A 24325-nucleotide genomic window follows, 5' to 3' on the forward strand; every position below is an offset into this window, starting at 1 on the left:
CTCCATCAGCAGCATGAAAACGGACTAATACTTAGCATAACTGTCCTCACAAAATCCTTCCTTAGTCTACATGCTCTTGACCCTTTTGCATTCTGATGGGGGCCAGGAAGAAGATGTCTAATCAGTTCTAGGACAACCACTTTGAAATTTCTGCAGAATTTTCTTTTTCCTTTGAAACTCTGTTTTCTGATGTCTATCATGCCTTGGTGCCTTGGTTGAAACTTGTTGCCTAACATCTTATTACTCATGAGACCCAGGTGGTATTAGCCAGGAGTGGGATTCAATTTTGAATGAGGGGGAGATTGATCTACTAGTTACCTTTAATGAGGGCTCACTGTCCAAGCCCATGTCTCTAGCCTAGCACCATGGGAGGATGATCCTTGAGGGAGGGTTACTCCAAGAGGTTCCAATCCCAGGATTTTATGATTCAACTTCTGGTCCACTCCCCATCCCAAAGTCCACCATTAGCACCATCCTCCCACCCCAGTGATCCTGATTGAGCTACCAGTCCATTTGGAGATCTAAACACTTTTTAGACAGGTTAGAACATAAAGGAATAGCTCAGAGTATATTCTATGTACTGAAATTATCTACTCAATGAGCCACATGCTTGGATAATCAAAGATGACTGTTCAAATACTAATAATAATAAGGCTTACAGAGGCTAATATTCTTATATGCTTTTCTAAGGGCTTTATACAGTGTGTTGATTTTCACAACAATTTCAAATGCTAAGTTCTAGAAGTTCTAGTATCATTCTTTTTTTTTTTTTTTTTTGAGATGGAGTTTCACTCTTGTTGCTCAGGCTGGAGTACAATGGCATGATCTTGGCTCACCATAACCTCCAGCTCCCGGGTTCAAGTGATTCTTCTGCCTCAGTCTCCTGAGTAGCTGCGATTACAGGCATGCACCACCACACTGGCTAATTTTGTATTTTTAGTAGACATGGGGTTTCTTTATGTTGATCAGGCTGGTCTCGAACTCCCGACCTTAGGTGATTCGCCCACCTCGGCCTGGCCATATTATTCTCATTTTTAAGATAAGAAGATGAGAAAACGGAGGCACAGAAAGATAAAGTAACTTGCCAAGGTCACACGGCTGGGAGCGCAGCCTGAGATTGAAGTTCTGAGAGTCTGACTCTAGAGCCCATGCTGTTAATCCTACCTCTATAAGACCCTGACTCCAGCAGTATTTGAAAGATAACCTAGTATGCTGACTGTGACAGAGTAGGGACAGCATGGGGAAGTGGGGTCCTGAGTTTTGTAGTCAGAGCAGGTTTTTGACCTTGGCTCTGCCAACTATTGGCTGTTTGACTTGGAACATGTCACAGCTCCCTCAGAGCTGTTTTTGTTTTTGTTTTTGAGACTGAGTTTCGCTCTGTTGCCCAGGCTGAAGTGCAGTGGCGTGATCTCTGCCCACTGCAACCTCCGCCTCCTGGGTTCAAGTGATTCTCCTGCCTCAGCCTCCCAAGAAGCTGGGATTACTGGTGCCAATGACCACACCCAGCTAATTTTTGTATTTTTAGTAGAGACAGGGTTTCATCACATTGGACAGGCTGGTCTTGAACTCCTGACCTCAAGCGATCCACCTGCCCCGGCCTCCCAAAGTGCTGGGATTATAGGTGTGAGCCACTGCACCCAGCTGGGTTGTGAGTTTTAATAATGTACACAGGGTACCTAGCAGAGGGTCTGGAACACAGTACATACCAGTAGATACTTTGTCCTCCTTCCCTCTTTTCAATGCCCCCAAACAACAATTGTGAAGTGAACCTGTGATCTGGAATCAAACAGACTTTTTTAGATCCCTGTAGGGCTCATGCTAGAGATTGTTCAAGAGGTGGACCCACCTAAGGCACATGGACAAGTCAACAGTGGCAATATTTTAACGAGAAAGTTCATTCCAAAGGCAACCACATGGACTGTGAAAAGCATTTGTGAAACTAAAATTATTTTGCTTTTGTAGGACAACTTGGCTCTCTAGGAGGGGTAAATCTTGTTTCTGGAAAGATTAAAAAACCTAAGGTGTTCGTGACCGAGGGAAAAGATGTGGCTTTTACTGGGGTATGTGTGTTCTTCATCAGGACTGACCCTTCCAAAGCCATCACCCCTGACAACATCCACCGGGTAAGGGGCAAGAGCCATTGTTTACTCTGAATTACCAAAAAACACACAACTTGCACACAAATATTCATCCGGTGGAGACAATCATAGTATATTCACTACAGTATCTAAAACTACTTTCAGAGAAGTATTTTTTAGAATTTTAAAGCAAGAAATTAAGAGGACATTCCCTTTAAATCTTTTGAGTAAGAGGACTTAATATTCAATTTATTAACACAAGTTGATATAACCTTCTGAGTGTGTGTATAACAGTGAGGGCTTTCTTTTTCTAAAGAATTCCCCATGCATAATTTACTTAATGGCAAATTTTATACATTTAAGATTTCTGAAAGTGGATATATAACTTTATTTTTTTTGTGCAAAATTAAGTGCATCTGTACAAGTTTTCCCCTTCCCTCTGATGGGTATACTATCTTCTTGGAGCAAATAAACTGATAAACATCTGGTATTCTATTTATTTCATGCTTTTATTTTGATGATTACAATTTAGAATAGTGTAAAGCTTATTTCTTAACAAGGTTGTCAAACTAATTTTTTTTTTTTTTTTTTTCTCTGAGACAGGGTCTTGCTCTGTCACCTGGGTTGGAGTGCAGTGGCACCATCTTGGCTCACTGCAGCCTCCGCCTCCTGGGTTCAAGCGAGGCTTCCTGCCTCAGCCTCCTGAGTAGCTGGGATTACAGGTGCACGCCACCAAGGCTGGCTAATTTTTGTATTTTTAATAGAGATGGGGTTTCACCATGTTGCCCAGGCTGGTCTTGAATGCCTGACCTCAAGTGATCCCCCCGCCTCAACCTCCTAAAGTGCTGAGATTACAGGTGTGAGCCACCACACCCGTCACAAACTAATAATTTACTGGGTATTTGGTAAAGTGACAATATTTAAGAAATGACTTAGTAGCTGTGTTGCATTTGAGGATCGTTTTTACAATAGAAGATCTCCTGCTTGTTTTCCAGGAGGTGAGTTTTAACATGTTAGATGTGGCAGATGGAGGCCTGCTCAACAGCGTGAGACGTTTGCTGTCCGACATCTTCATTCCTGCTCTCAGAGCCATGAGCCATGGCTGGGGTGAGCTCGAGGGCCTTCAGGACGCAGCTAACATTCGGCAGGAGTTCTTGAGCTCCCTGGAAGGCTTTGTGAACGTCCTGTCGGGTGCACAGGAGAGTTTGAAGGAGAAGGTGAGGACGAATAAGCTGTTCCTTTAAAAATGATCAGGTGGTCAACAAGCACAGTACCTAAGTGTGTAATGCTTCTCTTGGATGGTCTTAATTCCTCTATGTTGCAGTTCTTCAAAAATTTTGGTAGGCAATTTTATTGCTCCTTCAAGACGTGGTGGTGATTAGATTTCAATTTCTACAGTTTGTAATGATCAACACATTCAGGGGTTCCATAAAAACGTTGGCAGTGATGTAGGGCTTTACCCTGTCAGTCAGATGAGTGACTCCAAAGGCAAGAGTCAGAAATGCTTATGGCACTGCTGTGCATCCTAGAATGAAAGGAATTTGGAACCGAAGTGTCTGTGTGTGTGTGGTGGGCAGCAGATGGAGGTGGGAAGAGATCCTGAAGAAGCAGAAGAAGGAAAGAGGAACTGATATGTTTGGAGAGAGCAAGTTGGATCCTGTGGTTCAGTCAATGATCAAAAGGGCCTTTAAGAATAATTTTGGCAAATGTGAGATTTAGCTTCTGTATGATTTGTGCTGTTTATAATAAGTCTGTGTTTGTGATTACTTGGGGCAGAGGTTGATGGATGCATGCATGCGTGTGTGTGTGTGTGTGTGTGTGTGTGTGTGTGAGTGAGAGAGAGATAAAGATAGAGTGAGAGCGCAAGACATTGAGAGAGAGAGAGAAAGAGAGAGAGAGAGAGAAGATAAGGGAATAACAGAGACGACAGAGCCCAGATCAGGCATGTAGGGGCAGGAAGGGAAATGGATCCTATGGTCATGATGACAGTGTGACACTCTGCCCTCCTTTCCCGGGAATGCTGATCCTGCTGGGATTGGGGAAGGGGCATTATGCTTTCCAAAGGATGTGGAATGGGGGAGTTAAGCAAATTTTATCCAGACAGACACAGGATGACTCCAGCTAACACCCGAATTATATTTGTGATTAACTGTGATGGAGGGCAGACCAAAATGCAGGTTGGACCAAATAAAATTGTTGACATTCTGTGGAAAAAAGCAGTGTTTTTTCTCATATGGGTCCACTTCATACTGCAATAAAAGTATTAACAAAATAGGATGGGTCCCCAGGTGGGAGGAGGCATTCTTTCTGAGTGGGAGAGGGCAGCGGGCTTTGGGTTGAATTGTGAGGGTGTGTAGGATCACAGGGAAGTGTTGAAAGGTTCCGTCAGTCTCGCGGCAGCGTGGACAAAGGCACGTGGGAGTGGAGGGGAGGTATGTGCTACCCGACGGGCTTTCCAGAGCGCTGTCAGAGTGCAGCAAAGTGGAAAACACAGGGCCCGTGGTCTGTGTGTTTTACAAAAGCATCATCTTATTATTTAATTTTCATTCTAATTAGGTGAATCTTCAAAAGTGTGACATACTTGACCTGAAAAACCTAAAGGAACCTACGGACTACTTGACTCTAGCAAATAACCCTGAGACCTTGGCAAAAATAGAGGATTGTATGAAAGTATGGATCAAACAGACAGAACAGGTAATTTTGAGAAACCAAACATCCATTTCAGGTGCCACGTTACTTCACTAGACAGTGGAAGAAGGTGTATTCACATACGAATATGTGAACTCTTTGTTAAGAATAAAACTCTTTGTTAAGAGTTTTACTGTAAATCCGTGAGGAGGTGAGAGGTCCAATGTGGTTTTCATTTACTGTCATGAATTAAGAAGAGGTAGTAAGAATTCTAAGAAATGAAAGAAAATGGCTGTATGTACTTATACCACTCGAAGGCTGCACTTTGCCTCTTTCTTTTCTCAAGGTCTAGTTTACTTTGGAGAGAACCCCTGTAGAAGCATGAGGAGTTTTCTCATTTAGTATGTCCTCCAAAAGGGAGCTTGAGACTTAATGATAAAAAAAAATTCAGAAAAGTTCTCAATGAAGGAATGAAGGTGGACATTACATTAAAAAGTAAGCACAATTAAAATCCACTAGCCTGAACCATGCAGTTTAACAAGGCCATGTTCCTCCAAGGTTATAGAGTAAATGAATAGCCAAGAAAAATTCCTGAAGTCAAGGCCTTCAGAAGCTCATTACAGCTCATTAAATAGGTAGTTTTCCATTGCAGATTGGGTGACCGTAGTTAGCAACAGTATACTGTATATTTCAAAGTGTTAGGTTGGTGCAAAAGTAATTGTGGTTTTTGCCATTACTTTCGATGGCTAATTACTTTTGCACCAATCTAATACCTGGAATAGAGGACTTGAAATGTTACCCACACATAGAAATGTTAAGTACGCAAGGTGATGATACCCCAAATACTCTGACCTGACCATGACACATTCTACACATATAACAAATACTCACATGTACCCCATAAATATGTAAAATAAGCATTAATAAAAGAAAAAAGTATGAATCAAAAATCTTAAAAAACCCCCCAAAATATAAGCTATTTTCATATGAGGAAAGCATAAGTGGTTTTCAGTTAAAACAGGTCAAAGAAATTTTCACTGAAGTTTTAAAAATGGATACATGCTAAGTTAGTAAAAGATTGTTATTGGAAGCATGGAATACGCATACATCATGATCCAGATAGGATAATTGATTTCCTTATTTTTTTTTGCTCGCGCATAACTTTAGTATCTCCAGCCCCATGCAATGGCTCATGTTTTCTCCGCACATTTGCAGGTTCTTGCTGAAAACAATCAGCTGCGGAAGGAAGCGGATGACGTTGGGCCACGAGCGGAGCTGGAGCACTGGAAAAAAAGACTCTCCAAGTTTAACTACCTTTTGGAACAACTGAAAAGCCCAGATGTGAAGGCTGTGCTGGCGGTGCTTGCGGCGGCCAAGTCAAAACTGCTGAAGGTCGTCAGCCATTTCATTTTGCCTCGTGAAGTGGGAATAAGAGTTCTCTATGCATATTTTCAAGTTATAGAGTGATTAGGAGCAAAGAATGTTATTATACCTTGAGGAAAAACATTTACAATTACATAATATTTCCCTCATATAACTTTGGAGGCTGTGACAATAGTCTTTGAATTAAAGACATTTGTTAGCTGGTATACATGTATGTATATATGTTATTAGAGGGCATTGCATGTAATTAAGACAGAACATGATAGCATGTTTATATACATATATCTATATATTATGATTTCAGACAAGCTAGAAATAAAAATAATGAAAACTCACCCAATCCATATTTATTTTTTAGTCCTTGTATATTAGTTTTATATTGCAAAACAACCCCCAAACTTAGCAGCTTAAAACAACCAATAGTCCAGGCGCGGTGCCTCACACCTGTAATCCCAGCACTTTGGGAGGCTGAGGCAGGCAGTTCACAAGGTCAGGAGTTCGAGACCAGCCTGGCCAATATGGTGAAACCCCATCTCTACTAAAAGTACAAAGATTAGCTGGGCATGGTGGCGCGTGCCTGTAGTCCCAGCTACTTGGGAGGCTGAGGCAGAAGAATCGCTTGAATCCGGGAGGTGGAAGTTTGCAGTGAGCCGAGGTCGTGCCACTGCACTCCAGCCTGGGTGACAGAGTGAGACTCTGTCTCAAAAAAACAAACAACAACAACAAAAAAACCAGCCAATATTCTAATCTCGGAGTCTATGGGCCAGGAATCTGGGTGCAGCTTAGCTGGGTGCCTCTGACTCTGGGTATCTCATGGGGCTGCAGCTGTGATGTGGGTTCATCTTAGGGCTCAACTCGTGGAAGATCTGCTTCCGGGTTCACTCATCTGGTTGTTGCTGCCTTCAGCGCCTTGCTGGCTGTTGGCTAGAGGCTTCCTTCAGTTCTTTCCCACATGGGCCTCTCTGTAGAACAGCTTAGAACATAGCAGCTGGCTTCCCTTAAAGGGAGCAAGTGAGGGAGGGCAAGAGAGCACCCAACCTAGAAGCCACGATCTTTATGTGAATTAATTCTGGAAGTGACATCCTATCACTTTAGCCATATTCTCCTTATTAGAAGCAAGTCACTAGATTCAGTCCATGATCAAGGAGAAGGGACGAATACAAGAGCTTGAATACAGGGAGTTTGTGGTCATTGGGGACCATCATAGAGGCTGCCTAACTCACCTGGCATTGGTGCTAGAAAGACTATTTGTTAACTATTTGCATGGGTCTTATTAGCTATTTGCATGTTTTGATACTTGCAAATAATCTAAATAATCAATAATAATTTGTTACAATAAACATGCTATAGATTTACTTTATTTTATTCCTCAATGAAATAGCAGAGATCAGCCTTGCAATACAGTTCAGAAATACTATCAGTCGGACTTCCATGAAGTCAATGGAATGTATTGACATGCTAAATAATTTCCTTTTACTTCTCTCACTTTTAGATTATTTTTCCATTTCTAAGTTCCTAGCTCATAGCACAGTACTGGCATATGGTTGGCAGATAATAAACAATTACTACATTAATGGATAAATGTATAGGGATATAGGAAGGGAGTTCAGGTTAGAATAGAGGAAAGATAGAAAATACGGTAGTGAGGTATCAAATGGGTCTGGTGCAGGGGAAAAGGTGTGAGTTTAAAGGGAGGTGCTGTCCTCTTGGTGCTCTAGGATAGTCATGGCACAGATTTTATATGAGAAGCCCTCGAAGATATGCTTTAAAAAGTTTAGTCAAAAGTTTTAAATTGCTTTCCTGCATAGCAATATCTCTTGCCTCTCTGGATTCAGTTTTATGTGAGATGCACAGAAAGTCTGGCCTAACAGACTTGTGGTGACTGTTAGCAGCGGTTATGTTGGAAGTTCCTCTATGAATAATTACATTAAAATTGGTTTTCCGTATTGTGCTTAGACTTGGCGGGAGATGGATATTCGAATCACTGATGCAACTAATGAAGCGAAGGACAATGTGAAATACTTGTATACACTTGAAAAATGTTGTGACCCTTTGTACAGCAGTGATCCAGTGAGTTAAGGATTTCTACTCTTTCAGTCTATAGATAACTCTTTTTGCACTAGCTGAACTGAATATTGAATTTTGGTTCATCGATATTACAGTTCATTGGAAAGGTCTTAGAAACTTTATTTTCAAGAAAAAAATATATATGTATATGTATATGTATATACACATACACACAGATACCTATATTTCTATATCTATTTCTCTAAACAGTCTATCTCCTATCTGTTAAAGATGTATATGAGATGTTATATTTTAAAACATTTATTGCATGTTACATTTTCCATTAAATATTGCAAAGGGCATTCTGAACTATATATCTCAAAGAACTGTAGGAAAAATCATTAGCTGGTGATTTTTCTTTTAATCTTTTAGCTTTAAGAAGTGCCTGCTTTTACTTATTACAACATTAACTGTTATTAACAGTTCATCCTTAATAATAGTTAACAGGTAACTCGCTGTTGCTTGTCATTAACAGCAGGTCAATGTTTCTTCCATTGAAATAAAATTTGATTAACCATATATGACTAATATAATAAAATTCATATTAAATATATTATTTTCATGTAAAGCATTAGATAGTATTTTAAAATCTTTAATAGAAATCTCTTAAACTTTATTTTAATGCAGATGGAATGGTTAGTCTATTAGAATTTTGCTGAATTTGATGATTTTTTTCTGAAAACTTTGATGGTATCTTTCAGCTATCCATGATGGATGCTATTCCTACACTTATAAATGCAATTAAAATGATCTATAATATCTCTCATTACTATAACACTTCTGAGAAGATCACATCTCTGTTTGTAAAGGTAAGTGCATGATGTAGAGTTCATGTTCATTTATATTTCTTTGCCAATGATCAATTTTTTGATAATTAAAAATTACCATCTTGGCTCAGTTCAATATGTATGTATCTTAAAATTTTAAAAAGGCTTAGGCTATCAATAGAGATAGAATTAAATTTATGTCAGAGGTTGATTCTAGCAAATCATAAAGCATTATTTCCCAAAGTAATTATTATGATAAATATTTTATTATTTATATAATACAAATGAAAAAAGATTTCTTTCCCTATGTGGTTTAGCACATCATGTATTCCTACCGGGTAAATTTTAATTAAGGAAAGCTATATTTAACTATCTCTTGTTTCATATTTCATATGCCACTGTTCCAAATTTATTTGATGCCACAGTTGTTTACTTGGTGTTATTAGAACAGTAATCATGGTAATAAAAGCCACTTGCAATGTTCTAGGAATCTATAAAGCAATTATAATGATTCTGCCAAAAAACATAACGATGCTTAAACCTTATGTCCTAACTCGTAAGTGTTTATGGTAAGCACTGTTGCTATTCTCATTCTGAATAGTCTCTAAGAAGTAAATGACTTTTTCATTATCAAAGCAAAAATCTTAAATGTTGTATTAAAATAGAAGAGTTTTTGACTCATGAAGATTTGTGTTCTGAATACTAACGCAGTAGGAAGCACAGTTCTTCCTGGGAATAAAGACATGCAGCCTTAAGAGCTCAATGGGAAACTTCCTTCCCTCATATAGATAGTTCAGGTAGACAGGAGGAATGACTGCAAAATTCCCTCCCAAATTCCTTATACTTTAAAATTATATGTTAGGGTTGCAAGAGTATTCCCTGAGTAAATGACACCCAAAAGTAAATTTGTGTTATTAATGTAGATTTTATGCATATTATTTGCAAAACATGATTTAGCATAAAATAATGAAACCACCATTTAATTATGGAAAACCTTTCATTATGGAAATGTTGAATTAGGTACAAAAGGAGAGAGAATTGTATACTATAATGCCATGTACATATCACCTAGATTCAGCAGATATCCACGCATGGCTGATCTTGTTTCACCTATACCCCCACCCCTTGCACTGTAAATCCTGGGCATCATATCATTCCATGGATACAGCATAGTCATTTTAATTTTCCTTGTGCTTTATGCAAAAAATTAATATATTTCTGAGGATTTTTGTAAAGTTTGGAGAGATGAATAAAATGTTAGTGGTTTTGTACATTAGTTTCCTTCTCTCTGTGGCCTTCTCCTTTTGACATTTCCATTGCTGATCTTGGTCACATGAAAAGATCAGGATTGGCAGTATTTTACATGGTGCTAGTAAACTGTGAGTTAGATATTTAGAGCAGATTACCTAAGGAGATTTGTGGAAACTCATCAGTTTTTAGGGAAGGAAATGAATCATTCCGTGGTTGGTTAAGACATTCATCCTGCATAAACAAGGTGGCCCAAATTGTTGATTTTCCATGGTGCTTCCAACTCTGCGATTTCACAAATGATTTTGACAATATCAAAGGGTTATTGGTTGTGATCTGTGATGGAAAAAGAAATAAACCCAAGCTCAAGTTAGAAGATGGTGAACTCTGAGAAGTGGAAGAGTTAAGGACCTTCTAGTTCAGTTTACAATCCATGGCTGTTTTATGTGCTTAACATCATTTTATTGGAAAATCCCAGGTGACAAATCAGATTATATCTGCATGTAAAGCCTATATTACCAATAATGGAACCGCTTCCATCTGGACCCAGCCACAGGATGTTGTTGTAGAAAAAATACTATCTGCGATTAAACTGAAACAGGTAATGGTTACTTTAGTATTTAGAGGTTCTATTATTTTTGTCTTATTTTTGCTGAGACCATCTTAAATCATTTTGTAATTATTACATCTTTGGTTGCTAAAAAGAACAGTGATTCTTAACTATTAAGAAAATGGAATGTTAATATACCTTCCCAGGAAATTTATTCACTTTTTTTTTTACCCTTCTTGGGAGCCTACTATGTCCTGATACCACAGTAAGTACTAGAGATACAAAGACAACTAATATGAGGTAGTTTTCCTTAAGCGTCTTAAAGATGAATGGAGAGAGAGTCACAGAAGGACGCTATTACCAAAACCGTGAGACCAAGATGGGAAGGCCACACCTTTGAGTTGCATCATGAGTAACCCAATTAGAATCTGGAATTGCTAGATTAGAGGAGGTGAAAAGATGATTTCCAGGCTGATGAGTGAGTACATGCAAAGGCATGAAACTATGAAAAGGCTTATAATTCCATCCTAATTTTTCTGTTGCCTTCACTTAAAAAAATAAAATTTCTTGTTCCCTTTGTTGTATATTTTTGTATATTTTTCTTTTGATTTTAAGGAATACCAGCACTGCTTTCACAAGACAAAACAAAAGCTTAAACAAAATCCAAATGCAAAACAATTTGATTTTAGCGAGATGTATATTTTTGGAAAATTTGAAACTTTTCACCGACGCCTTGGCAAGATAATAGACATCTTTACAACCCTCAAGACGTATTCAGTCCTGCAAGATTCCACAATCGAAGGGCTGGAAGACATGGTCACTAAATACCAGGTATTGTACTTTCAAGCTATATTTTCTACCATAATCCACAACTAAACTTCAATATTTTATGCAAATAACAGTGTTTAGAATGATTCAAATCATCCATCTGTAATGTAAAATATAAATAATCTCATGGCCTTTTAACCATAAAGAAATTAGATTTATTTGAGAATTGTGTAATGGTGCTAATATGTTCTTTTCAGGTGTGTGGTTATAAGAATGACTTTCCAATAGTCTAAAATTAATCACCATTAAAAAAGCATTTTCATTAGTAGCACAAGAAAAATGTTTAAATGTAACTTATTATTTTATTTATTCATCCAAGAAATATTTAATGAAGACTATACTGTGTCAGGCATTAGTCGACACCAGGTACTGTGTGGCACTCAGTTATCTCTGCATTTAAGCATTTTATTTGGACCCATATTAAAAAATATAAAGGACATGATTTTATTCTAGATCTGACTTCCCTAATTATTTTGATTTTTAACTGCTTTATCTTGTCATGGTATCTGTGTGACTAATTTTAGTTTTGAAAGTGGGCATAGTGACCTAATAACATTTTGAAGATGTTAGAAAAGCAATTTACAAACAATTTGCTTTAAATTCTTAATATGGACATAGTCAATTTTTTTCTTTTTTTGGGGATGCTGACACTAAATCTTAAAGTTTTTTGGTACTTGAATTTGAAAAGGATCATATAATTAACCAGTATACACTAATTTTTGTACTCTAACAGTTTAGACCAATATAAGGAATCTTTTTTATTTCCTGAGTATACCAAGTTTTGGGAGAGAAAAAGAAAAGATTTTTATATAGCAGGAAACATTTTAAGTTTACTGACAGATAGTAGATGTGCAATAAATATCTGTCAAGACAATAATTAAGTAGATCGAGTTTGAATAATTGCTGTAAAGGTCACGATTAATCATTTCCTTTATTTAACTTAATAATCTTAAGTGACCATTAAATCCCATCATAGAGCAGGATTTTCTCAAGTCCCCAAATCTTTAAAATTACTACATCAAAATGTAGTAGCTTTTCTATACTTCTTTTAGAAAGCTACATGTGTATGTGTGTGTGTATGCACACACTTTTGATTCATTTGATATTAAGGAACATCAGCACTGTAAATCCTAGACATTGTGTCATTCCATGCATGTATATATTGTGTGTGTATGTATATTTTATATAACATTCCATGCATATGCATGTTATATAAAAAAGTATATGTATATATACACACACACAATTTCTAAATAGAACTAATTTTGTAGTATGCAACATGAAAGAGTAGGTTGTTTTATCTAGTAAACTTGATTCAAGAAGTTATGCTGTTTATACACTTTTGTCTATTGAGAGATTTGATGTTTAAATGGAAGTGACTTTGAAGAGGAGATTGTAGAAGAAGGAGGCCCAATATTCTTCATAAAAATTATATGCTTCTGTCAACAATGTGGGCACCTGAGTTTGAGAATGGCTTAGTACCTGGTTAAGAAGAATCACAGAGCATTATAGCTCATTATTCAAAGCAAACAAAGCTTCTGATAATAGTATTTTCAAGGAGATGAACTTCCTAGTTTGTACTTTCCTAGTCATAGGCTGCAGCTTTGCAGGGCAGTAGGCAGCAATTAATTTTAGAAAGGTTTTAAGTGGTGGATTCCGGTTTGACATTTTTAAGACGTTTGGGGCTTGGAAGATAGTAACTCATCTGTAGATATAACATAATTTATTTTCTTCCTATGTTGTTTGTGTTCTGTGAAAGCCTTATTTATTTTCTGAGAAGATTTAAACTATTCAACACAAAATATTTTGGTAAATTCTACTCTGGACTTTAAAAATTTATTTCAGATATGATTAACAATAAAATTTTAGTGAAAAAAAAACCTTTCCCAATTTTCAGATGTGACTTTTATTTTATTTTATATTTTCAAAAATACATAAAACTTCATGAAAATGCTGTCCAAGTGATTTCTTTGAATGCAGTATGGCAACCTTATACTGCCTATAAAATAATAAGCATGAAACAATGTGAGTAAAAAAATGAAGCTTCCTTTAAACTTATTTTTTTTGGCAATTATTGTATAGGCTCTACATTTAAGGGTCATATTTAGTTAGGTAATTTAAGAATATTGAAATACTATCTAATTTATCTCATAATATTTCAGGGCATTGTGGCAACCATAAAGAAAAAGGAATACAATTTCTTAGACCAGCGGAAAATGGATTTTGACCAAGATTATGAAGAGTTTTGCAAGCAGACTAATGACCTTCATGTAGGTTGTATAATACAATTCCTGTTGACAGTCGTGTGTTTATTTTTTCCTTTCTGTATAATGCTGTTAATCATTACCCATTCAGAAGGCAGAAGTGTCTTCATCATGGAGGTGACCGAGAGCAACCTCAGCCTGTGTTTCATGATTTCAGATTAATAATTGAAGGCTGTTTTTCATGGATTAAAGGGTCATAAATATAGCTTTGGCTAATGATGTATATGAGACTTCTCCATGTCTTCCATTGAAGTTCTTAGAAAGTTAACTTTCATCTTCTGTTGAACACTGCGGCATGATTAGAATATAGATGCTTATTTCCATTTGTCACTGTGTAGCAATGATTATGACCAGAGGTAGCTCAGGCAAATGGTCAGCAATGTCTGGCAGATTCCAAGGCCTGGTTGCCACTGGCCTTAGTAATGGTGGCGCCAGGACCAGCTCAGCATCTGGACCCTGCTTGGTCTTGCAACCCCTTTCTCTCTTCCTTCTTTCACTGCTCACTGCAGACCAGCCGTCTTGCCTTGCAGCTCACATGAGCAGTTTATGGCATCAGCAGCTTCTGAGGCTGTTTCACAGGACCAGGCCAGCTCCAGATTCCCGAGGAAGGGGTTGGGCTGGCCAGTTCTGGTGAGGTGCCTAGTACTGGGCCTCTCAATTGTGAGATCCTGTGGTGGACACAGGCAGGATGGGATCCGCTGGGTCATTGGGAATGTATTTATTATCAGGAAAGGGGAGTCAGGGAGGGTAAGATGGGAAGACACACAACAGGTATCTACCATAATGAATATGCGGACATTTTCTCATCCCGGTGAGGTGTAAATGTCTATCTTTCTGACTATAAGAGGAAAATAGCCACTCTATTTCTTCTTTCCCAGGGTTTCTGATTTGCATTAAATGTGTGCACTTCAGAGTAAAAGGAGACACCTTAGGAGGAGTGAGTTCCGTGTTAGAATGAGTCGTAACAAAGCTAGCTAATTCTATGTGCCAGGTACTGTTCTAAGCACTTTGTATGTGCTAATTCATTTAATAATCATAACAATGTGTCAAGTGGATCCTCTTGTTACCCTCATTTTGCAGAGGGGGAAACTGAGAAACTTCCCTGTGAGGTGAAGTGGTTTGCCCAACACAGGCATAACAAGGGGTGGAGTTGGGGTGAAACCCAGGCAATCGGCTTTAGAATTCAACTTTTTTAACCATTGTGGCATGCAGCAGTCTTCATGTGATGGGAGGGAAGAGTGCCTATAATAATTTAAGCAATGAATTCTTTTTTTTTTTTTTTTTTTTTTGAGACGGAGTCTCTCTGTGTCGCCCAGGCTGGAGTGCAGTGGCCAGATCTCGGCTCACTGCAAGCTCCACCTCCCGGGTTCGCGCTGTTCTCCTGCCTCAGCCTCCCGAGTAGCTGGGACTACAGGCGCCCGCCACCTCGCCCGGCTAGTTTTTTGTATTTTTAGTAGAGACGGGGTTTCACCGTGTTAGCCAGGATGGTCTCGATCTCCTGACCTCGTAATCCGCCCGCCTTGGCCTCCCAAAGTGCTGGGATTACAGGCTTGAGCCACCGCGCCCGGCCATGCAATGAATTCTTTTGGGGGCAGATTCAGACATAAGGATAGTGGATCTTGGTCTCTTTTTGATGGAAATTGATGAATAATGGCAGATTCTGATATTCACCTGTGTTTCCCCAGCAGTGTCTGACCACGTGGTACTTCTGTAGCTTATATGTGGAACATAGATGGTAAGCACCTCAAATGCAGGGATCATGTTTTATTCCCATATGTAAATAAGAAGATGTAGATTTATTGCAATGAAACAAGCATTTGCTATACAGCAATTATGTATTATACTTCTATGCTGTAGGTTATGAATATAGAAATAAATCAAGTAGATATGCCTTCGCAGCTCATAGTCAGAAAGGAGGCAGATGGTGAAATGATTAAAATATAAGCACATACATAAGAACAGAGTAATGAATTTAGCATTTAAAAAAGGGCAAATGGGGCTAAAGTGGCTAGTTATGAAAGAATGCTACTCTGATACTGTATGAAAAAGTGAGGATTCAAAAATAAAGAGACATAGCTCAAGGCCTACAAAAATGTATTGGGAGATCAGGCCTGCGAAACATTACATAGGATTTGATAATGTGAAACTAGGAAAAGATAATCTGATACTTCTGCTTGGCTGGGGTTAGGAAAGCCTTCAGAGAGGAGGAGGCTGTGGTTGATGCTAGAAAGATGTTTTTGTGGTTATATTTTCCATGGTTTCAACTACCCAGGGTCAACTGTGGTCTGAAAATAGGTGAGTATAGCACAATAAGATATTTTGAGAGAGAGGCCACATTCACATAACTTTTATTACAGTATATTGTTAAAAATTGTGGTATTTTATTATTAGTATTGTTGCTCATCTCTTACTCTGCCTATTTTGTAAATTAAACATCATTATGTTTGTATGTATGTACAGGCAAAAACATAGTATATATAGGGTTTGGTTTCAGTCACCCACTGGGGGTTTTGGAACATATTCCTGAAGATAAGAGGGGACTACTGTATTAGTCCCCATTCTACTCAGCCTTCTTAAAAGAAATTCAACACTATTATCTGTCTTGTCTTCCACCTCAGAATTTGTTCACTTCTGTCTTTGGTTTACCAATGAGTTTTTCTTTGACTTACACTTCTTTATTCCTTTGTCCGTTCTCTTTCTCTTAACTAACTGTTCTGCAGTGTCTCTTTAAATACTCACCCATTCATGAATTCAGCCCTCACCTTTATAAAACTGGGGCAAAAATACCTTCCCATGACTCTGGATGGAGTAAAGGCGGTGATGCATCCTGGGGTCTTGGAGAGACTCAGCAACAGTGGCATCTCGAGTGTAAGACTTCATGAGTGATTTGCATCAGGGTGGTGTCCAGGGCTCCCCTGTCAAAGGGATCACAGCCTGGAATCCTCTCCAGATTTAGGGTTCATGCTGGTACTAACAGGTCAAAGAGGGCAGCGTGTTGGAACCAAGTGGGCTGTTGGGAGTCTAGAAGCATGCTGATCCCAGCAGATGGAGAAGGCACTACTTAGTAAAGGATGGGTGTTGAGGTGGCAAACTGAGTTAAAAGAAAACTTAGTGGGAGCTGAGACCCCTACTAATGGGAAGACGAATATGAAGATTCCACAACCCAGATCCCACAAACTGTAAGGATGGACCAAGGCTCAGAACAAGAAAATTAAGTCTAGGTCTTACATGTTGACAAAGAGTTCAGCCCAGGCCTTTGCAAAGCCATAGGGTAGAAAGGCAAGGAAAAACCAGAAAAACTGTTAGGGCTCAGTAGAGATTTGCTGTTTTCTGAAGGAGAGGGAGGCAGTGGAAGGGTTATAAATGCTCTAGTTTTCATAATTTATAAATAGAGTTTTTTTTATGTAGTGAAAAAATGTAGATGTTTATTTAGGTAGGCTAACTGTGCTGTTTTTTAATGCAAGAACATTTTTTCATCCTAGGATGTGGACTTAGCAGAAGAAATAATGTCACTTAAAAAATACATATACTTCCAGTAGAAGTAGCTGAAACTATTGAGGGCAAGGAAGTATTGTAATAGGCTTCCAGATCTTTCCGTTTTGGAGCTTTGCTGTATCAGGCAGGAGATTTGCAGCTTACCCATTCCCCACCCCGCCAATAGCTCCGTCTCCTCCACAGGTAGTGTCTCCTGTGGTGGTCTGGATATTGCCAACTGGTTGTCTTACTGTATTACTTCTGACCTAACATTACTGAAATCAAACCCCTTTAGGTACTAATTCTTATTGCATATCAAACTAGTCTCCTCATTTTAATACTACATCAATTAATGTCTCTTCAAGTTTGCAAGGACTTAATTAAAACTTCTGACGGGTAAGTTGAAAAAAAGTTGTTCACTTTGTCTTGAAGCATGAAATATAAAATAAGGAAATAATTTTTCTATGTTTTATTTAACTAAATTTAGATTTTAATTATAGCTCTGCACTAAAGCTTAGGATACACAAAGAATAAATTGTGCTTAGTTTTTTGGTGCAATTTTTTTGCGGGGGAGGGTCACAGTTACATGATAGTGTAAGATGTGTGACGTTCTCAGAAGAATCCCTAACGACCACCCATACAGGCATGCTCCACCACACCCGGCTAATTTTTTGTATTTTTAGTAGAGATGGGGTTTCACCATGTTGGCCAGACAGGTCTCAAACTCCTGACCTCAAGTGATCCACCTGCCTTGGCCTCCCAGAGTGCTGGGATTACTGTCGTGAGCCACCATGCCTGGCCTCATTCTGCTAGATTCTGATTTGACAGATGCTTTCGGTGCGAAATTGCATTCACCCCACTTCTCTTGCTTAATTTTGCCAAAGGTTAGTCTGTATTATTATTTTCCCCAAAGAGCAGCTTTGGAGATGTTAATCTTGTCTCTTGTTTCTTTGTTTTTAATTTTATTACATTTTGCTTTAAAACATTTTTTTCTTCTTTCTTTGGATTTATTATTTTTACCTTTCTTCAACTGGCAGCGTAGCTCATTAATTTCAATTTCTTTTCTTTTTCTCTTTAAAATAGGTGCATGAAAGTCTATGTCTTTTCCACAAAGTGTCACTATTGCTGTTTCTTACAAATTTTAATATGTAGTACATATGTTGTTGTTGAGTTTAAAGTATCACATCATTTTCATTATGATTTGTTATTTTGCTCATGGATTATTTAAAAGCATTTTTGGCTTTTTATTATACTCTATGGGCTCTTATTTTATTTTGACTTAGATTATTATATTTTGATGTGAGAACATGGAATACTTTATGTCAGTATTTTGGTATTTACTGAGATGTCCTCCGTGGCCTAGTTCGTGGTTAAGATTTGCAGATGTTCCATGTGTACTTGAAAAAAGTAGTGTTTTCTGTCGGGATTTGGGGTCTTCCAATGTCACTATATCACACTTAATTGGGTTATTCAAATATTTTAGGCCCTCATTAAATATTTTTTAAAGAGAAGTTTTAGATTCGCAGCAAAATTGAGAGGAAGTACAGAGATTTCCTGTATTCCCCCACATTCCCCAGAATGCATAGACTCCCCCATTATGAACATCCCCCAATAGGGTGGTTCATTTGTTACAACTGATGAACCTAAATTGACACATCATTATTATCTAAAGTCCACAGTTTACATTAGGGCTCACTCTTGGTGTTATACATTCTGTGGGTTTGGACAAATATATAAGGATGTGCATCCACCGTGATAATATCATGCAAAGTGTTTTCCTACCCGAAAAGACCCCTGTGCTCCACCTATTCATCCTTCCCTCTCCCAGCAGCTACTATCTTTTTACTGTCTGTGTAGTTTTGCCTTTTCCATCTAGTCGGAAGCATACAGAATATGCCCTTTTAGATTGGCTTCTTTTAATTAGTAATATGTGTTTGTATTTTCTTCATGCCTTTTCATGGCTGGATAGCTCATTTCTTTTTAGCATGGAATAATATTCCATTATTCAGTTGTGAGGTACCACAGTTTATCCAGTCACACACTGAAAGACATCTTGGTTGCTTCCAAGTTTTGACAACTATGAATAAAGCTGCTATAAACATTGGTGTGTAGATTTTTGTGTGGATATAAGTTTTTAACTTCTTTGGGTGAGTACCAAGAAGTATGATTGCTGGATCATATAGTATGAGCGTTTTTAGTTTTGTGAGAAACCACCAAACTGTCTTCCAACATGGCCATACCATTTTGCATTCCCACTGGCAATGAGTTAGTAGAGTTCTTGTTGCTCCACATCCTCACCAGCATTTGGTGTTTTCAGTGTACTAGATTTTGACCATTCTAATATTTGTAGTGGTATACTGAATATCTTCTGATCTTCTTTGTCTGAGTTCTTTTTGTGTTGCTATAACAGAACTGCAGACTGGGTGATTTATAAAGAAAAGAAATTTATTTCTTACAGTTCGGGAGACTGAGAAGTCCAAAGTTGAGGAGCCTGCATCTGGTGAGGGCCTTCTTGCTGCATGGCAGAAAGGTGAAGAGCGAGAGAGCCTGAGAAAGCAAGAGAGGGTTGAGCTTGTGTTTATAACAACCCACTCCTGTGATAACATTAATCCACCAATGGGAGCAGAGCCCTCAAGGCCTAATAACCTCTTAGCAGTGCCGCCTCTTAATATCATCACGATGGCAATTAAATTTCAACAGGAGTTTTGGAGAGGACATTCAAACCATAGCATGCTTGATCCATGGGTTTCTAAGAATCTGTGCATATATTTTGATTCGATTGGTTAAACACAGACTCGAAATTGGCATATCTGCCAAAGAAATTGTTCCCATTAACACTAAATTATGACCATATTTATCTTCAGTGAGGCTCTTCGTCTTACAATCAATTTTGTGAATTATTTATATGGCTACTTCAACTTTCTTTTGGTTATTATTTACCTGAAATAAACATTTTTTCTGTTCTTTTACTTCCTACTATTTCTTTCTTTCTTTCATTTTTTTTTTGAAACAGGGTCTTGCTCTGTCACCCAGGCTGGAGCACAGTGGTGTGATCTTGGCTCGTGGCAGCCCCGATCTGCTGGGCTCAAATGATCATCCCACCTCAACCTCCTGAGTAGTTGAGACTACAGGTGCACGCCACCATGCCCAGCTAGTTTTTGTATTTTTTGTAGAGTTAGGGTTTTGCCATGTTGCCCAGGCTGGTTTCAAACTTCTGGGGTCAAGGGATCTGCCCACCTTGGCCTCCCAATGTTCTGGGATTAAAGGCGTGAGCCACTGTACCTGGCCTACTATTTCTTAATTATTATATTTTAAACATGTCTCTTTAAAAGTGCAATGGTTGGATTATATACATATAATACACACACACACACACATGCAATCCACATATATAGAATCCATATATATATAAAATCCATATATCTATAATTTATAAATAGTATCCTTATATATAATTCAACACATGCACATATATAATCCCCATATATATAAAATCCATGTATCTATAATACATATATCTATAATTTTTATATATAATACCCATATATAATCCATATCGCTCTGTATAATTTATATATGTATATATAAAAAATAGCTGAGACCCTTTCCTTTAATTGCAAGTTTAAGCCATTTACATTGAGTGTTGTTTCTAGTGTAGTTAGAATTACTTCTACAATCTATTTTGAATTTTCAATGAGGTGAGCTTTTTTTCTTTGACTTCTTTCTTTTTATATTTTGTTGATTACATTTTGTTATTCTCTTTATTCCTCTTCTATTTATATTTCTATTTATAGTTTTAATGCTGTATGTATATTTTTAGTGGTTTTAGCATATATACCTGACTTTAAAAAGTTTAATTGTTTTATCAGCCTACCTCTCAGTCATGCTATGGTTGTCTTGAATTTTAGTTTTACCTTTGCTGCTCAACTTTTCAAACTTGTTGTTACTAATAGCTAATTATATTTAGCAACATATTTACAGATTGCTTTGCTTATTCTTACACCTCATTAGTAATCTAATTGTATCTCTCCCTCTTTTTGGGTTCATTATTGTTCCTAAAGAAGTATATCCTTTAGTTTTAACAAGAGTCTGTTAGTGGTAAACTCTTCCAGTCTTTACACCCAAATGCCTATAAAGTTTCCCTCAATCTTGAACTTTATTCTCGTTTTATATGTGATTTTAGTTTGGGTGTTATTTTCCTTCAGCCCTTAGAAGATCTTTTTTCGTTGATTTTTGTCAGCTATTGTTCTCAACAAGGTATTTGCTATCAAATAGTTATTGCTTTATAGATAATTTGATTTCTCCCTTTTGTGATTTTAATATTTTTCTCTTTTAATATTAATATTATTTTCTTTTAATTTTGTTTTTCTCTTTACTTTTGGCATCTTTATGTGAGTTTTAGGTGTGATTAAAATATATTTCTCTTGTTCAGAATTTGATGTGCTTCCTCCATTTGAGGACTAAGTCTTTTTTTAATTGTGGAAAATACTCAGCCTTTATCATTTTAAATACTTTAGGTTCTTCTTCCAAGATTTCCAATAGACGTATGTTACACCTTTTTTTTCTAACTTCCATGTTTGTTAACATCTTTTTTTGTATTTTTCCATTTCTTTATTTCTCGGCTATACTTTGGGTGATTTTATTTGAAAACAGTCTTGTAGTTCATCATTTTTCTTTTCAGGTGTTTACAATTTGCATCTATTGTATTTTGAATTGTAATTATGTTCCCCTTTATATGTCTAAATTTTGTTTTTAAAAATCTGAGTGCTCTTATTTTATTCTGTTCTGTTCTTTTTATGATTTCTGTTTCCTCTTTACTCTTTAATCACTTTAAATATACTTATTTCATAGTCTCCTTTAGACTGCTCTGTCATTTCTAGTTCTTGGTTACTAATTCTGTTTGTGCATTCTGCTCCTTTTCTCTCAAAGATCATTTTCTCGTGGGGTTTTCAGAAACTTTGTGAGCTTCTTTAAAAGTTATGTATTTATTTATTTTTCCCTGTAGCAATTTTTTGGTCCTGGGCTTTGAAAGTGTTTCTATAGAGTGACTTTTCCTGAATTCTGCTGCGGTCCTAGTGGTTTTACCTTCCCAGACTAGCTTTTATGTTAATGTCTTGGGTTATATCCCTTTCATTTCATGTGTAGTTTAAACCTGGACCCCTTATCTAGGTGTGGCACACATGTGGGATTTCAGTTCCTCTAGGGCAGGGGTCAGCAAACTATGTCCAAGAGCCAAACAGTGCCCTGCCCATTTGTTTGTGCACTGTCTATGGGTGCTTTGGCATTCCAGTGGTAGAAGTGAGTAGCTGTGATGAGAAAATATGGGAACCCTATTGTAGGGTGACTTTTTTGCCAACTATCCAAGGGTTTGGGCAGATGGCAAGCCTCTTTGCAGCTTTCCCAACTTGTGAATCAATTCCCTTTGCATGTACTGGGCAGCACGTCAAGGATCCTGGCTTTCTGCAGGATCTGTTGAGAGTGTTAGGACCCCATAACCCTTCTCCCCATATTCTGATAAGGCCCCAATGCCACCCCCCAGGCTCTGTGTCTGGCCCAATACCCATGGAACCTGACGTGGTGCCAACTCCCATGGCTGCCCTGGCTTTCAAGTCTCTTTGTTTCTGGCTTCTGGGCATTTATTTTTCTTTTAAGCTCATTCAATTTTCGGTTCCATTTTGTTCCATATTATGTGTGTTTGCAGAGAATGGAAAGCTCTTTTATCTTGTGGCTAAACAGTAAATTCCCAATTCTGTTGTTCATCACCAGATTTTATTGTATTTTAGAACGAGTTGCAGAAGTTCATGGATGTTACATTTGAGAAGATTCAAAACACAAATCAAGCTCTAAGAATGTTGAAGAAATTTGAAAGGTAAAAGTTTCAAGAAATTGTCTATTTTCTAAAATTGGGATAGTTTAGCTTTTATTGTTGTTATTCCTATTATTATTTCATATTCTGATGGAAAGGAAAGACTCTCTTGGCAATTTGGGTCACAAGGTCATAGTTTTTAAGTTTTTCAGAGGATTAATCGTTTTAAGGATTCAGGTTTTATTTTATTTCTGCAAATAGAGAATACTCTTAGCTTTGAAGTACCTTGTGACTGCCTGTAAGAATATTTCCTAATGTATAGATAATTTGAAAAAAGTCTTCCCAAGTTAGTAGTTTTGCCAGCATTTTATGGATGAGTTTTATTTTTGTTCTTTTAATATTCCACATAAATATCTCATTCTTTTCCATTAGCATTTAAAAAAATAAATTAATAAATGAGATTACTAGATATTTTTATTGTGTATTTTACTTATTTTATTTTATTCCATTAATTCAAACTTTTAACTTTTTAAAAAAAAAATCAGGTTGAATATACCTAATCTTGGTATTGATGACAAATATCGACTTATCCTTGAGAACTATGGGGCTGACATTGATATGATTTCAAAGCTGTATACAAAGCAGAAATACGACCCTCCTCTGGCTCGAAACCAGCCTCCCATCGCTGGAAAGATTTTGTGGGCCCGCCAGCTCTTTCACAGGATTCAGCAGCCCATGCAGCTTTTCCAGCAGCACCCAACTGTGCTAAGCACGGCAGAAGCCAAACCTATAATTCGCAGTTACAACAGGATAGCCAAGGTCCTCCTGGAGTTTGAGGTCCTCTTCCACAGGGCGTGGCTTCGGCAAGTGAGTTCCTAAATTTATACTCTTCCCATTGTTGGAATCATGGGAACCCCTCCTCTAGCATTTGACAGTGTTATTTCTGTAGAAAGTTGGATTTGTAGGTATTTTGTAAGGCAGATGGGTTGAATCTAAGCATTCAGAGTGTAATATGTCCACAAAGAAAAATAATTATTAGGTTTGAAAAAAAAATCACAAGCCAGGTAACAGAACCCCATTTTTAATTTAATTTACAAACTCCAAAGTGAGAAGGTCTTGTCTATTGGTTGCTATGCCCAATCTATTAGGATATCTTCCTTTTTAAAATTCATTCAGATCCTAAATCTGTTAAACAAAGTCTCACATTTTCTTTGGTTGTACAACTGGTTAAT

The 24325-nt window shown here is 37.6% G+C and overlaps 1 protein-coding gene across 1 annotated transcript in view; it reads left to right on the forward strand.

The window, feature by feature from the left end:
* The window catches only part of DNAH5 (dynein axonemal heavy chain 5), a 248666-nt gene that overhangs the window by 12978 nt on the left and 211363 nt on the right, over positions 1 to 24325 (forward strand). Inside the window, exons 4-14 of the mRNA XM_050793010.1 lie at positions 1963 to 2123; positions 3074 to 3295; positions 4635 to 4772; positions 5922 to 6098; positions 8046 to 8159; positions 8858 to 8965; positions 10650 to 10772; positions 11337 to 11552; positions 13712 to 13819; positions 23071 to 23156; positions 23639 to 23960. Of these exons, the coding sequence (XP_050648967.1) occupies positions 1963 to 2123; positions 3074 to 3295; positions 4635 to 4772; positions 5922 to 6098; positions 8046 to 8159; positions 8858 to 8965; positions 10650 to 10772; positions 11337 to 11552; positions 13712 to 13819; positions 23071 to 23156; positions 23639 to 23960 (1775 nt within the window). The remainder of the gene's footprint in view (positions 1 to 1962; positions 2124 to 3073; positions 3296 to 4634; positions 4773 to 5921; positions 6099 to 8045; positions 8160 to 8857; positions 8966 to 10649; positions 10773 to 11336; positions 11553 to 13711; positions 13820 to 23070; positions 23157 to 23638; positions 23961 to 24325) is intronic.

Source organism: Macaca thibetana, chromosome 6, assembly GCF_024542745.1.
Source record: "Macaca thibetana thibetana isolate TM-01 chromosome 6, ASM2454274v1, whole genome shotgun sequence".
In the NCBI taxonomy this organism is placed as follows: Eukaryota; Metazoa; Chordata; class Mammalia; order Primates; family Cercopithecidae; genus Macaca; species Macaca thibetana.